The 15,978-nt window shown below is 34.8% G+C and overlaps 1 protein-coding gene and 1 long non-coding RNA gene across 7 annotated transcripts in view; one reads left to right on the top strand and one right to left on the bottom strand.

Moving 5' to 3' along the window:
* LOC144330299 (uncharacterized) overlaps positions 1-15,978 on the top strand; it is a 523,359-nt gene that overhangs the window by 29,251 nt on the left and 478,130 nt on the right. For 4 of the 6 annotated variants that reach the window (XR_013396345.1, XR_013396342.1, XR_013396344.1 and 1 more), the window contains exon 3: positions 5,096-5,126. The exons of the other annotated variants lie outside the window; for them this stretch is intronic. Coding sequence is in view for 1 of the 4 variants with exons in the window: in XM_077941213.1 (XP_077797339.1) it covers positions 5,096-5,126 (31 nt within the window). In the remaining 3 variants the exon portion in view is untranslated. The remainder of the gene's footprint in view (positions 1-5,095; positions 5,127-15,978) is intronic. 6 annotated transcript variants of the gene reach the window in all.
* LOC144330300 (uncharacterized) overlaps positions 1-15,978 on the bottom strand; it is a 116,474-nt gene that overhangs the window by 17,390 nt on the left and 83,106 nt on the right. The window lies entirely within an intron of this gene.

Here is a 15,978-nt window from a genome sequence, read left to right as displayed (position 1 = left end):
AATAATTCTAGCCCCCCTTCAGGATTTTCTGGTTCTGCTTCTATTTTCCTCTTTATTATAATCACATTTCTTTTGGACCTTAAGATATCTTGTCTTCATCTATGTCACTTATTGGAAGATAATCCAGTTATACATTTGTGTTTTTCATGCCCTTTAAACACAGTTTTAGAGCAGAATTTTTAGTGAAGGTCTCAAAGTGAGTTAAGTCATGTCAATGTCAAGTATTAACTGAACACTTCCAGCCATTTTCTAGGGGTATTCTCCAAAGTAACTTAAACCTTTTGTCTTGTGGGAAACATTAAAGGGAGAGTATTGTAATGGAAATAACACAAGATTTAGTTTATCAGACTTTGGTTTGGATCTCAGCTTCACTGTGCGTAGTGGGCTGCTTGTGAGCAAGTTACTAAATTTTCTGAGTCTTAGTTTCTGCTTTTGTAAAATTGAGAATGGTAATATTGACCTGAGAGGTTCGTTGGGAGTATGAAATGTAATATTATATACAGAGCTTGGTTCATGTTAGGTGTTTCCATTTTAGTGAGTTTGTGTTTATTTGGTTTGGGTTTAGGATTGCTTAATGCCTCAATTAAGTGGTCAGATACAGAAAGGGTGATTTATATAAGGCTAATGAAACTTAAACTTTAGAGCCCTTTATTTTCACAGACCTCTTCCAAAGGCCCTGAACCTCATTTTGTATTCATAATTTTGTATTCTCTTTTGGAAAGACAGATCTCTCCAAATTATGTGTTTTAGGGGCCCACAAAACAAAGATCTGCTTCTGGTTAGATAGGATACATAGCTCTCCTAAGTATCCTGTACATCAAAACTTCTTTGGTAGTCTCTACACATACTTCTCTTTTTTTTTGAGACAGAGTATTGCTCTGTTAGTGCACTGGCACAGTCTCAGCTCACTTCTACCTCCACCTACCGAGTTCAAGCAATTCTTGTGCCTCAGCCTCCCAAGTAGCTGGGATTACAGGTGTGCACCATCACACCCAGCTAATAATAATGTATTTTTAATAGAAATGGGGTTTCACCTTTTTAGCCAGGCTGGTCTTGAACTCCTGACCTCAAATGATCCACCTACTTCGGCCTCCCAAAATGCCTGGATTATAGGTGTGAGCCACCATGCCTGGCCTACAAATACCTTTACAACATATATATGTCACTTGTAAGTTTTGTATGATACGTGGTGTAATATGATGTTAAATTAGGACAGCCATATCAAATCATACATAATTCACATTGGTTGCCCTGGGAATTTCCATGAAAAGTTTGGATTGAATGAGGGTGAGAAAACTCCTCGCAGTTAAAAAAAAGAAACTGGCTGGATGAATTATCATTAGTAGCATTAGTAGCATCTTTGACTGCATATGTGACAGGTGGCAGCAAATAGTAGAGGACAAAAATGGCATTGATCGCTAAAGTATTGCCTCTAAATTTCATGTTGTGACACTTGGTTGGCAGAACTATGATAGAATTTTGAAACATTTAATGGGCAGGTAGCATCCCAACTTACCTTCATTTCTGTTCTTGATTATGAATGATTATGAATGATTCAAAGAGGAAGAGCACTTTTTTTTTTTCTGAGACAGAGTTTTGTTCTTGTTGCCCAGGCTGGAGGGCAATGGTACGATCTCGGCTCACTGCAACCTCCGCCTCCCAGTTTCAAGTGATTCTCCTGCCTCAGCCTCCCAAGTAGCTGGGATTTCAGGCATGAGCCCCTATGCCAGACCAACACTTGCTATTTTGATGTGCTGTTTTCTATAGCCAATCAGCAGCTTTTGTTTCCTGACATTCCAAAGCCCGTTTGTTAACTTGCAATATTAATTCCTAGGAGAATATTTGCCTTGTAATAATGTGTATAGAGTTTGTAGTGAATAGCTTAGAAACCAATGAACAGTATTAGGGGATAATTGATGCATGATAATGATCCCCTGGAACAGGGGGAAGGGCACATTAAGATGTAGATGACCATTAGAAGTGGGAGGAAGGGAAATTGAATACAAATTTTTTCTGATGTAGAAAGTTAGGTCGTCTCTTGATTGAGGAGGTATAGCAGGAAACCTCAGAAGAGTAATGACATGAGATTTGGAAGAGCACCTGAGCACTGGAAAAGGAAGCCAACCAGGTAGGAATAAAAGGATTGCCAAGTAGTGCAAAGGGTCAAGGTGAATTTGGAAATTGCAGATTTGGCATGGCATGAATCAGCAGTTACACAATTTTCTCCAGCAGTACTTGGCAAACTAGAAGCAACAGTAGAGAGAACCAGATGGTTGTTTGATTCTGAGCTGGGGCTTGGCAGAATAGATAAGCAGAAGTTCAAGGGAGCACTGAGAGTGCTGGTGAGAGTATCCATCAAAAGGTTGATCATAGTGTTCAAGCTGAGCAGGGAAGAAGAGGGTGGCTAAGAGAGGGAAAAACAGACCAGGGTCTGATATTGTGGCCTGTGGGGGTGAAAGAACAAAGGTTATGGTCAAATAACATAGTTCCTATGAAATAACTCATGGAAACTCATCACTGTTTAGGTAAATTATAGGAACACTTCATAATTTTTTTCTGCAGTAAATTTTCTATCTGTTGCTTCCCGTCACAGCATAATATTCACTGAAATTCATGTGGTCTCTTAAAATAGGCCTTATAACAAACTAGTCACAATGACCTCATCCAACATTATAGCATTTGACTTTCGTATCTGTTGAGAAAACGTGTGGTTGCTCTACAATTAGAGAACTTGGAGCAATACCATTTTAGTGTTAGTTTTGCCAGTGGAAAATCAGATTAGTCTAATTAAGCCAGGTCTCCAAGAGTAGAGGCAATTATTTTCATATTAAACAAAATACAACGAAAAAGGAGATGCTTTCCTATCCTCAGCTTTGTTTGTGGCAACAAAATTACAGAATTCCTCAGGGAGAAAACATGAGGACCTTCTGGTCCTGTCTGACCCAGAGCCAGTTCAACCTTTTGGGGAATTATAAGAATTTCATTAAAATAAGGAGAGAAGGACTGGCAAAATCCTAACAGCAAGCCTTGTTGGCTCTTAAAGATCTCCCACATCTTTCTGTGCTGTTTGTTAGGAATACCTTGTTGGCTCCTTCTCTTTAACTCTTGCTATAGCTATCTCAAGTCAGGCTATGCCTACATTTAGATTAAATCCAGGGAGTTGAGAAGATTGAGATAAATGTTTGGACACTTTAATTTTCTGTAATATTATTGAAGTCTTTTTGAAAGTAATTCATTCTCTCAATGTGTTCAGATACATTGCACAGTGGTCTTCAAACAGGTTTGTGAACTTTCCTCAAGACTTTTTGAGAAATGTGGAAGCAAGAATAGTTTTTAGAAAAGCTTTTCTGAGATCCTCAATTTCCACAAATATTCTTTACTAAAGTGAATCTGCCTGAGAATGTCCCTTGGCCTCTTTTCCCACCTCCCATTTTCCAATCACGCTTCATCCACTTGTTAAAAGAATGGAATACCTTTCAACCATCTGGAATCTTACTTGGGGTTAGTTTAATGCCCTAGAGGCTTTTACACATCCCTTTTACACATCTAGAGCATTAAACTAATCATATTTCAAAATGTTGATGCTGGGGTTAGAGACAGTAAATGGCTATTAATGACTGGATTACAAATTCTTTTGCAGGTTAGGTGATTTCCAATTCTTTGCTATTAACAAAATTGAAGGAAGACCTAATAAAATTGTCAGCTTCAACTTAATAAAATTAAATTTTGATGATAAATTATCTATGATTCTGGGTTTATAATTCAGAAGAAGTTCAAAGATTTGAGTAACATTGCTATAACAAAACACTTTCCTTTCCCATCTCCTTATTTGTGTAAACACTCAGTATTATATGTAAAGAAAAGCATATGAACAAAATTGATGCTTAAGCTTGTCTTATTCTAGTAATCAATAATATTCACCAGTGAATATGTGAACTAACCAGGGGACAAACCAGCCTATCCATCAAATTAATAGAAGCACTTTCCAAAAATTATTATAATTAAAAATTAGCTATGAAATATATATAATATGTATGTTTTGGTTAATTGTATACTAATAACAATTATAATGCTGACTTAGTTCTGAAGAAATGTTAATACAGTCTTAATGTCACAAGAACTAAAACAACAAAATTTCAATGTACATATTTTGCAGAGAAGCATGATGGGATGTTAAAAAAGACTTTAAAGCATAAGATACATTGCATTAGAATAAATTTCTGTGGGGAAAGTGTAATGGAAACATAAGTTCAAGGAGAAAATGTAAACTTTGTAGAATAGTTTTTCATATATTTACATTTCATTGAGTATGAGTATTTAAGACTCATTGGATACATTTTAAGGTGATAGATAAGACTTATTTGAAAATATCAATATTACAATAAACCAGAAATTACATGTTTTGCAACTGTATAAAATTAGAATAAAAAAATTGAGATGGCAACTTGAATGTGACACCGTACTTAGTTTTTCAAAATTATTTTATAACACACAAGCAAAAAAAATCTGAAGACCACTGCTCTGGGACAGAGGTTTTGTCTCTGATGGGATTTAAGAATCATGTGGGAAGCCTGGAAAAGCTGCATCTCTTCTGGGTTATCCCCTAGAGATTCCTACTCTGTAGCTATGGAGAATGTGAGGTTTTAACAAGCACTCCCTAATCCCTGGTGGTTCTGATGCAGGATCTGTGGAGCTATGATTGAGAATTACTGCTTCAAGGTTTCTTCTCTGATCACAGTGTATCAGCAAACAACTGCTTACTTGAAATTTTTTTTTTTTTTTTTTTTGAGTGGGAGTGGGGGCATCTGTAGAACTTACCTCCTCTGAGTCACATTTTGTGTCACACCTTCACCTTTCATTTGGGATACCCTGAGTAAGTTTTATGAAATCATTCCTGCATTTGTAAAGAAAATTATTTAAGATGTCTTTCCATGACCAGCTCTCGCCAGCTGCCACTACTGTCCACATACCATACATTTCTTTCAGAATTAGATACTAAAGAAAATGTTGCTTCTTTGGGAAAATATTGGCATGTGTTTTTCCTTAGGGACAAATCAGTAAACTGGTTTTGTTTTTATTTTCTTTTGGTATGCAGGGGATCTCAGAGCAACTTTGTGACCAGACATGTGAGTCCCAACCCGTTTATGACTTTCTAATCTAATTAATATTTTTCTTGCGCCTGATTTTTTAATTAGTTTTTTCTTATTTTCATAAATCTCCTAAATCCTTTGTAGAGAAGTATAAATAAGTAAACAAATGAGCAAAAATAATTCTCTGTATATATTTTTAAGACGTATGGAATACAATAGATTGGAACGAAAAATATATTCTACTTTATGTGTGTGTGTGTGTGTATGTAAAGAAAGTTTGCTTCTGGAAGTAGAGTAGAGTAGATTTTTGAGATTTACTATTATATTTTGGGTGCAGTCAGCTAATAAGGTATATTGGGGTTTTAGGTACACATCTGGGTAAGGGGATGTGGGACAGACTAGACAGGCTTGGGGAATAGCTGGATGCCCAGGCTTCAGTTCCATCAGGGAAGAGTAGCACATAGCAAATAAGAAAAGGAAGTAGAATCTATTAATGTGGAGCAATCCAAGTCAATAGGGCTTCCTAGCCCACAGAATTCCTTTTAAAGGAGGTCCAGATCCCATAGGCTGTTGGCCATGAAGTTGCCAATATTCCTTCAAATATTCCTTAAATCTTTTAAGAGCCTTTCAAATTAATATTTGGTAGAGAGTAGAAGCTGAATCGTTGACTTGTCCTACATTTTTTGAATCCTATTACGTGTTCTAGACCTGCGTAGCCCCAAGATTACAAAGTCAAATGAGACAAACAAGACATAATTCTTGCTCTTAGGACTTTTTAGGCTTAGATCAGAATCCTGTGAGGGCTACTAGTCTCCTTTTGTAAATTAGAAAAAGATATCCCCTCTAGGCAAATCCCCTCTAAGCAAAATTAGGCAATGATTTCCCCTCTAAGGCTCCTCCTGAGGGAGCTTAGAGGAGGTATCTTCCTTACTTGATGAAGGAAGCCCCCACTTCCTTCTTAGTGAGAGTGTTCTTATCAGGTAACCACTAGCACAGCCACATGCCTGCTAGATGTCTTTAATGAGAGAAGCTGGCGAAGTGGGAGTGCTAAGTGCAAGCACTGAGCCCATTGCAACAGGGACTGTGCAGTGCTAGAGGAGGGCAGAGGCCTTGTCTACAGTGGGATGTGGGGATGGGGAATCAGCTCCAACTGAAAATGTAGAGATGTAATACTGACAGCTCCTGATGATTTTCAAGAGAAGCTGGAAATGTGAATTTTTTGTGACTTTTGACTTTTAAATATTGTGTAGAGTAAATACATGCTTGGAGGCTGCACCTGGCCTTCAGGCTGTCATTTTGGATACTCAAGTCAAGGTAAATCTATCAGTGTTTTTCTGTGCTAAGTTTTTATTTTTTTGCAATGAAATAATTATTTTTAAAGAAGGCATTTAAATCCAGATAATTCAAGGAGTGTTTTGCTTAAATTATATGAAATGCCAATTTGATCTTATTACCTAATTTGATAGATTTAGATTCAGTATGTCAGAGAGTAAATGACAGAAGTAACACTTTTAAAATAAAATGAGAAATAAAACCCAAAAGAACAAATATTCTTGACAACTATGATTAGGCATTATAGGGGACATAGAAAAGTACTAAATAGATAAAATATAAAATTTGTAAAGGGCTGGGTTATATAATACATCTCAAATTAGATAATCTAGTCATATTCTACAGCCAAAATAAAAAGTAGTCTCCATAGTCTAAACTGAGCAAAAATTCTCTAGTTCTGCATTAGCTATTCATACAGGCTCATGTGCCACCTCTACTGAAATGATTGAACAACCTAAAGTATGCCACTGGTATAATTTTCTTAATTTAACAATAACCATCTATAATATTAGGCACTACAAAATAAAAATGACCAAATTTTGTACCCTTGCCCCATATGTTGCTTCAATAATGACATTTGTCATATTAGGCCTTTTTTCTGTATAGCAGCATTTTTCCATTTTTTATTTGCAAATAAAAAAGATATATAAGTAAATGATAATTAGGAAAATATAAAGAAGCAGAGTCTGAACAGGTACTGTATATTTTTTAAAGGCTGTGTAAGCCCTAGGTGACAACTCTGAGAATCTTCTGGCTTTATAAGCTGGTCTTTTTCCATGTAAAAAAATTTTTATTCTGAGACTTTTTTAATATACCAAATCAGACTCCCTTTCCAATTTCAGTTTGGATGCACTGTGGCAAACTTTCTGAATGTTATAAAATGAGATATCAAATGAAATACTATTTATGAGCCACAAAATCATTTTAAATAAATGAAATTTTATTACTGAGTACACATGTATTATAAACTGGTCTACAACCCAAGCAGCATTTACTAAAAATTAAATGAAGGCCATTACATTTAGTAATATATCATGACAATAAATTCCTGAATTAATATACTAACTCTAAATTTTTAAATTAAATCAGGACTAGTTACTCCTTTGTCCAAATAGTCAAAAAGCTTGATCTAAGGTGTTCATATTAATTAAAATTTTTTGGAAGTTAAATTATGATATTGATTGACATTTTAAAATATAACCGTTCCAATTTCATAAAGAAGTTTTAAAAGGTTAAATGTCTTAATGACTATGCTGGGACTTCCTTTATAAATCCACTCTTGGGCGTGTGATTGATTATGACATGCCCAAGAGAGAGGTAGATACATTCTTTTGTCTTGCCCATTGAATAGACTCATAATTAACAAATTGGATTGGAGTTGGTAGTTGCAAGTATCAACATTTTTCAGCTTGAAACTTTTTTTACATGTAGCCGACACTGTTATTTGCCTACATCAATGTTACTTCCTCTTTTGTCCATATGTCCAGTCCCAGGGTTAAAATCACAATTGATCTGAACCAACTGTGGCAATTCACATCCTCTTTGCCAGTGACGGGTCTGACAGTGGACATGGGATTCAGTCGTGGCTAGTGAAACATGAGGAGAAGCTTTTTGGGGTTTCTGGGAAAATTTTTTCATTCTCTTTAATAAAAGGAGGAAAACAATGACAAGTAAAAAGTATATTTTCTCTACAATTTCTTTTCTACTTTGGATATGGTCCTAAAAGGAGAGGAAGCTTGGAGCTACTCTAGCTGATTTGTAACAATAAGGTAGAAGGTCAATATAATTATGAAGAAACTGACCCAATACCCTGAGATGGTGGAACTGCTGAAACAACCTTTGAACCACTAATTCCAGACTTCTTTTACACGGAAAAAAAAATACATTCCTTTATTGTTTAAGCCACTGGTAGCTAGATTGTTTGTTACTTGCAGCTGAATGTATTTTTCCTGGAATACCATATAAATGCAGGTCCAGTATTGTGCCAGAGCCAGCTTACACTGGCTTGTGAGATGATTGTGCCTATCTATTTCCATTTCCACATTCAGTGACTTTAAATCATCTGTGGTGAATAGTCACACTCTGGAACTAAGCCAAAGATACATATCCAAGCTGTTTTCATCAGAGAGCTTGTTGTTAAAAACATTTATCAGCATCACACCACTAGGTGACTTACATTAACTTCTACAGATAATGTCGTAGCAACTACTATGCTAGCTATCATCTTTTAAAGTGCATTTTTAATGGTAAATGGGTAATAAGTTATATCAAGACATTTTTAATTTGTGGAATTTTAGAACCAGAGGACACTTTAGTAAATTTAAAAACCAAAATTAAATACTGGGTGATTTTAAAACTAATCTAACATTATATAACTAGTTAATAGCAGAGTTGAGTCTAGAATTTGACTCTTTATTCCCATTTTGGTGATTTTTCCAGTATACCATATAGTTATTATATTATTTATACAATAATAATAATTCTTTGAGTGCCAACATCTATCTTCAAATCAAAGTAGTAAGTTAGCGAGATACTAAATTTCCGTATAAATAGACTAGCCTAGTTTTGATGATGTATATAACATTTAATTATATATTGTAAGTTTTGGTCTATTCAGCAAAGATACAGACCTTGAAGAAGGCTGACATATGGAAACTTAGCATGAGATTACAAACTGCCAAGAACCTTCAATTATCATTACTCACAGTACATCCCAATAAGTAACTGGATGATTAGAATTGAGTTTGGATTCCCCAAGTACACCAGAGATACTCGCACAGAGGGGAAACTGATGCCCACATCAATTTTCCAAAGACTAAAGGACTGTCAGTTGAAGTCTGAGCTCCTCTGCTGAAGTGAAGATAGACAATCTTGAAAGATAGAAACTGCATTGTGAGATGAAATGAATTTTTAAAGGATCTAGACTAGACTCTTAGGACAATGTGAGGCAAGATTCTAACAACTTTGGTTTGAAATAGCTAACCATATTTGCCAACAATGATCAGATATTAGAGACACTCAATACAAGTTAGAGTTCTTGTGGGAGTTTCACAATGATAGTGAGAATAAAAATTGGTTAATTTCTAGAACACAATCAGACAATGTATTGCATATCAGGAACCTTAAAAATAAAGATTTTGTAAAATTTTGTTGTGTGGATTGTGGGATGATTTGTATAAGGGAGTTCATTATATTAGTCTCTGTTTTGGAGAACAGTTAAATCTTTCACAAAATTTAAAGAAATATTGATAATATTTGGCTCAGGAATTCTAAGTTTTTTGTGATTCATTTTAACAAAAGAGTATAGATGAAAAGATTAGTGAACATTATAGAGTGGTGAAAATTAGAAACAATTTAAATTTCTAACAACAGGGAGATGGATGAATAAATTATGATATATCCATACAATGAAAAGCAGTAGAGTCATTAAAATAATATTCAGAAGGATACTTAATAAAAAGAGAAAATACTCAAAGTACGTCAAGTAAACAATACAGAACAGTATAGTCTGTATGTGTGTATATATGTGCATGTTTAGTAGATAAAGAAAATGCATTAAAATCAAAATGTTCTTCATGATTATATTATTCCTCTATTTCTGAGTTTTCCAAGTTTTTTATAATGAGCATATATAAGCTTTTTAAGTTAAAAATAACTTTTCTTATTTTAAAGTCAATACATGCTAATTTTAAAAGTAGAAAGTACAGGAAAAAAAGAAGAACGTATTTAAACACCTATATTTCAAAAAATATATAAAATTAAAACACAGGAGCAAAAATCCTTCAAGTCACTTGGAGGTAATTCTGACAATAAAGGGCATCTGTCTCCATCAGCACTGAAGTCTAGAAAGGAAAACCATGCTCCTAAAGTACATACTCTCTGAATCAAGAACAAAGTGGACTGAATAACAATGATGTCAAGGATGAGAAGAGAGATTCATTGACTGGATATTGGTTAGAGTTAAGGCGTTGAGAAATGAGAGTGAATGTTTTCAGGAGCAGCTGCCATCTGTGTGAAGCCTACTGAGAGAGACAGTAATGGGAAAAGGACTTAAACAATTCTTGCTGTGTACAGAATGTACTATTCTCTTTGGAGTTGTCAAGAAACAAAGTCAAAATATAAAAGTGAGAACAGGGTTGTACTAATAAATACTCTATGACTCCTCAGATTTGTGTCTTTGAGTATGAGAGTGTACTGAGAGTGAGTTAAGTGAAGCTCAACCCAATTTACTTGAGTTATACCATGATCCCCAAACTTAATACCTTGGTTGTCCCATATTTGTAGTTACGTGGCTCTAGAAATCTGACCAACTTTCTCACATGATCTGAAAAGCCCTAGTTAGAGCAGTGGTTGTCAACTTTTTTTTCCCTTTAGCAACATGTAGGACAGATGACACTGTCATATTGAATACATACCTATGGTACACTGAGGGTTCTGAGGGTTGAGACTTATCTCTAACTCCAGTGCTTTCTCTCCAAATTAAGAAAGCGAGTCTAAGAGTGTAGTGTTATCACAAAGAAACCCTTGACTATACTTCGATCTAGAAAAAACTTTGACTTAGAAAAAACTATTTTAAAATTTATATGAAACCAAGAAAGAGCACATATAGCCAAGACAATGATAAACAAAAAGAACAAAGCTGGAGGCATCGCACTACCCGACTTCAAACTATACTACAAAGGTAGACCACATACCTGCAGCCATCAGATCTTCAACAAACCTGCTTGCTTTGAAGGGCAGATGGGGTCCTGGGTCAAAACTGAGTGAGTGTTCCAAGGTGAGTGGAATGATTTCCAAGGTGAGTGGAATTCCAAGGTGGGTGGAATGATTTGGGAAAGATGCTAATGCTTCTTTGTATTTGTAGTACCTAGTAGAGTTCTTGGCATTTGCAGATAATTAAATTTGTTTGTTAAAAGCATGTGCGATTATCTGAGGATATTAGGAGTGAGAATGCAAGCCAGGTGTTTTGCATGTTTTGCATGTTAAAGCAGTTTCTGGGGTTTATAATATGGTTTGATTATCCTGGCTGAATGAAAATGTAAGAGAAAATGTGATTCAGAATATAAATTACTCAGTTCTTTCTTATCCCTGGTGGCAAGGCATATCCCCCAAGTTTGCTGATTTGGAAAATCCTTAATTTTGCAAGCACTGAATTCCCTTGCTTGCTATTTATCAGCATTCTGCAGACAACTCTTGTTCCTTCTCTATCCTTAGCCCCTTTTTTGTTTTTCTTGTTAAAAGATCTATTTAAAATATCAGTTCAGTAGCCCAACTATTTCAAAATCTCATTTCGTCTCATTTGTCATTTATTACTGGGCCTATTTTCTCTTTGGTGTTTCTTATCCCCCAGATATATTTGAGGAAACTCTTTTAAATCCCTGGGACTATTGCATCACTGGTTCCTTTTACTGAAAAAAAATCAGACTCAAACTTTAATCACTATATATTACCCCCACTTTTCAATTTCAAGTATTTTTTTTTTCTTATAAATCTGGAACTTTGAAAAATCCCTAGTGAGTCCAGGCTGAATAAAACACACGGTTTGAGAAATTTATCAGATGAATTATAACGTATTACTATTTACCTCTAGGTTATTTGAGGATAGTCTGGTCTTTTTTTAATCTAACAATTTTCCATACCTTCTATTATTAGGGTACATAAAGATGCAGGTTGTTTTGTAGATATTTCATATTTCCCCTAATTTTGATTTGCTTTTGGTTTCTTAATTTTTAAAAATAGGCTTATCTGGAACCCAGTTTTAATAAATCCTACCTTCTAAACATGTCTCTTGCTAGTGTTCAATTTCAAGGGCCATTCTCCTTTTGCTTTTCAATATTCATTAGGTGCTATTAAATAGCAGACCTAAAAAAAGAAAAGTAAGCATTTGCCTTCAGAAGAATAGTAGAAAGGACATTAGGTTCAGAGTCAGGAGTCCACTCTTAAGCTTTCTGCCTCACACTTTATTTTTTTGGATTCAGGCTTTGCCTATCCCTCTTTCCCCATCTAGAATCAATCATCTCTCTTCTCTTATTATCTAATACTGAGAAAAAATGCATAGGAAATTTTGCAAAGCACTATGAATGCCTGTGAAAAAGGGCATTATGTAAATGTCCAGTATTATTATGCTGGAATTTTGCCATTACTCTGTATGCAAAAGGATAAGATTTAGAATAATATTAGCTCCTTTCAACCTCCAGTCCAAGGATGTTCAGTTACCAAATACTAGGAGAATTATATTTTAATTCTTATTTGGTAGGCCACAGCAAAGCTCCAAGACACACTAGATTTATGCTATGATTTTTTAATGATGATTAGTGTCATTATTATGTTTACCCTCTTGGGAGAGGCATGGCAATGGAGGGAATTGAGGGCAGGATGTTCTGTTTTTGCTTATTTTGCTTTGGTAAGGGAAAAGGCAATGCAAGAAAGGGTCCTGACTGAGGTCTAAATGGTCCAAATAGCTCAGTTTCTATGTGAAAGGGGGGAAAAAGATGGCAAAGATGTCGCATAATACAAATGAAATTTGTATAAATACTGACACTATTGTGAAGCCCCAAAATTTGATACAGGTCTCAGTTAATTTAGAAAGTTTATTTTGTCAAAGTTGAGGACACGTGCTCGTGACACAGCCTCAGGAGGTCCTGACTACGTGTGCCCAAGGTGATCAGAGCACAGTTTGGTTTATACATTTTAGGGAGACATGAGATGTCAATCAACATATATAAAATAAACATTGGTTCGATCTGGAAAGGCAGGATAACTTGAAGCAGGCAGGTGGCTTCTGGGTCATAAGTAGAAAAGAGATAAATTGTTGTATTCTTTGGAGTTTCTATTAGCCTCTCCAAAGGAGGCAATCAGATATGCATTTATCTCAGTGAGCAGAGGGGTGACTTTGAATAGAATGGGAGGCAGGATTGCTCTAAGCAGTCCCAGCTTGACTTTTCCCTTTAGCTTAGTGATTTTGGGGGCCCAAGATATTTTCCTTTCAAATTTCTCTCCCCTGCTTTTTGTAAAATCTTTTGGAGAAAGCATTTTAGGAGCAAATGAGCCCCTGGTCCCACGTTTTGTCTGATCTCTCATGGCTAGGATGATTTGTTCCTAGACAGGTAAGTCCCAAGTTACTAGGACAGATTTGTTAGAAGGTTGTAAACTCTCATGTCCTATGAAGAGAAAATAGGGGGAGGAAGGGAGATAAACAACAACCACAAAAAGAACAATTCTGGAAAATCTATATAGGCCACATTACTCTGAAGTCCAAACACTGGCAGGCAGGCATGAAAGTGGTTTATGGATGTAAATAGATTGCTGTTTTTTTCTTCTGAAGAGGGAAAACAATTGAAAACATTATTTTGAAAGCTTGTAGCCAAGAAAAATTAGAATTCGGTCCAAACTGTAGAAAATAATAAAATTGAGAAACATTAGGCAAGACTAGAATCTAAGAAGTGTATCTTGGTTTTGAAACATAAATTTTCTCTCTCCAGTTTCCCATTTTTACTAATGACAAAACATGATAAGACTGGTATGCTTTATTTTACTTGGCCTAATTCTTTGCATACAGTACAGCAAGAATAAATATTTTTTACTTAGTCTTTTGAATTGGCTTTGAGGGAACTCTGTTCCATAGAAGGAATCTCAGATAAGACTTTTTTAAAGCTGAGACCAGCCATGGATTTGTGCCATCAAATACCTATGAGTTGGGTGATCCTTTCCTCTTGAGGTCCCAAGATAAACTTGGAGCTCCTGGGCCTGCCAGAAAGTGACATTATTTACTTACCACGGGTCAGGAACCCTGTACAGGGAAGTTATGAGGCCAGTTTCCCCAAGGGGCTTTACTGGCTCCATAAGTCAAGTTTGATTCCTTAAAGGAAAGCACACCGTTCCAGTCAAAACCTCGGTAAAATAACCAGTTTCTCCAATTGTGTCCTGTTGCAAAATGAAAACAGATTCTTTTTGCACTTATGCAAATAACTGTATTGCGTAAGTTAAGAATACTCACAAATAGTTTCCAAATTCTGGAGAAATCAAGTAGAGAGAAAAAAATATGCTTCAAATTTTGTTCATGTGAGTATACATGTTAAAAGCTGTCAATAGCTCAAAAGAAGATTCCTTGACTCTGAAAAAAGAAAAGATCAGCAATGTTTAAAGCAAAAAGTCAAAAATAACCTTAATTTTTAAAAAAGTAATCTGAGTTTTTTCCTAAGCAAACAGAACTTAAATAATAATATGACAACTTGATCATATAAAAGATTTTTTTAATAAATCCTCTTATTGTGACTTACACAGACCATTCTTGATATTCTTGGACATTCTGGTTTGTCCTGAACATCCTTCTTTCTTAAACAACCAGTCATTTTACTCTAGGACTAAATTTACAATACAAGATTCTTTCTCATGAAATTATTTCCCTTTAAGCTTTCTTACCAAAAAAGAACTCTTTATTTTTATAACTTTCTTTAGTAATCTCTTTTTCTTCTTGGTTCCTTTTACCTTGTTTTATACATGACCTTCAAGCTTTAAATTAGACAAAAATTGTTCACCATTTTTTAAAAGGATACACTTTTTAAATGTTTTCCTACAAATGTATTTTTGTTGGAAAATATCCAAATAATGAAATATCTATTATTTAATTTAATATAACCTTAGTTTCTAAGTTACGATGAGTTTACAAGTATTTATCCTATTACATTTACCTAATTATTTATTTTAATAGTTTAGATTATTTATAAAAACTGTAATTGTCATTATTTAAAGTTACGGAGCTGCCATTTTAAAATTATAACTGAGACAGTGAAAAAGATTTGACCTAACTGACTCCATCTTGCTTCTATCCTCCAAGCTATCCTTGTTCATTCCTGGGCATAGGCCAAACTAACTTTGGGAGGAACTTAGTTTATAGTTTAGCTTTGAAACAAAGATGATAACCGTCCTTTCCCAAAACAGACCTTACTGCCTATGGACTAGACCACCTAAAGCCACAAGATGAGAAGTTATGGTAATCTCACTAAATTCAAGATGTAACTATTTTTACTAAACCAATATCAATGTCTTGTTTATTAAAGATTACACAAGCAAAGATTATTCTGTCTTGGGCTGGATTTATAGTTTTGTAACCCCTATGCCAAATTTTTACAATTTATAGTATTTGGCAGGGATAAGTATGAAATTGTTTGATTAATAATTGTGAACAAAAATGTATGCTGGCAATTCTTAAGACATTTCTAATATTATTTTACCAATAATTTTATAGCTAACTTATTTATTAAAGATTTTACTTAAGTTATATAAACTTGAAAACCCATTTGGCTAGTCTTTTGTTTTTTTCCTGATAAGGCATTTGATTCAAGCACTTTTATTTTCTCAAGCCAATTAATTAGAGCTCTTTTATTTATTTTTGGTAGTGAAATATTGTGTACACAATACATAGACATGGTAGGCATGCCAATATAAGTATATCTTAGAGATTTAGAAAACTCTTTTTTCTCTTATCTTAGACTTTCAGATCTTGATAACCTGTTTCACAACTCTAAGCAGTTGTCAGCTAAATAGCCTTAAATTT

This window comes from Macaca mulatta, chromosome 7 (assembly GCF_049350105.2).
Source record: "Macaca mulatta isolate MMU2019108-1 chromosome 7, T2T-MMU8v2.0, whole genome shotgun sequence".
NCBI lineage: Eukaryota > Metazoa > Chordata > Mammalia > Primates > Cercopithecidae > Macaca > Macaca mulatta.
The sequence above is the reverse complement of the archived record's forward strand: the minus strand, read 5'-3'. Positions and strand labels throughout refer to the sequence as shown.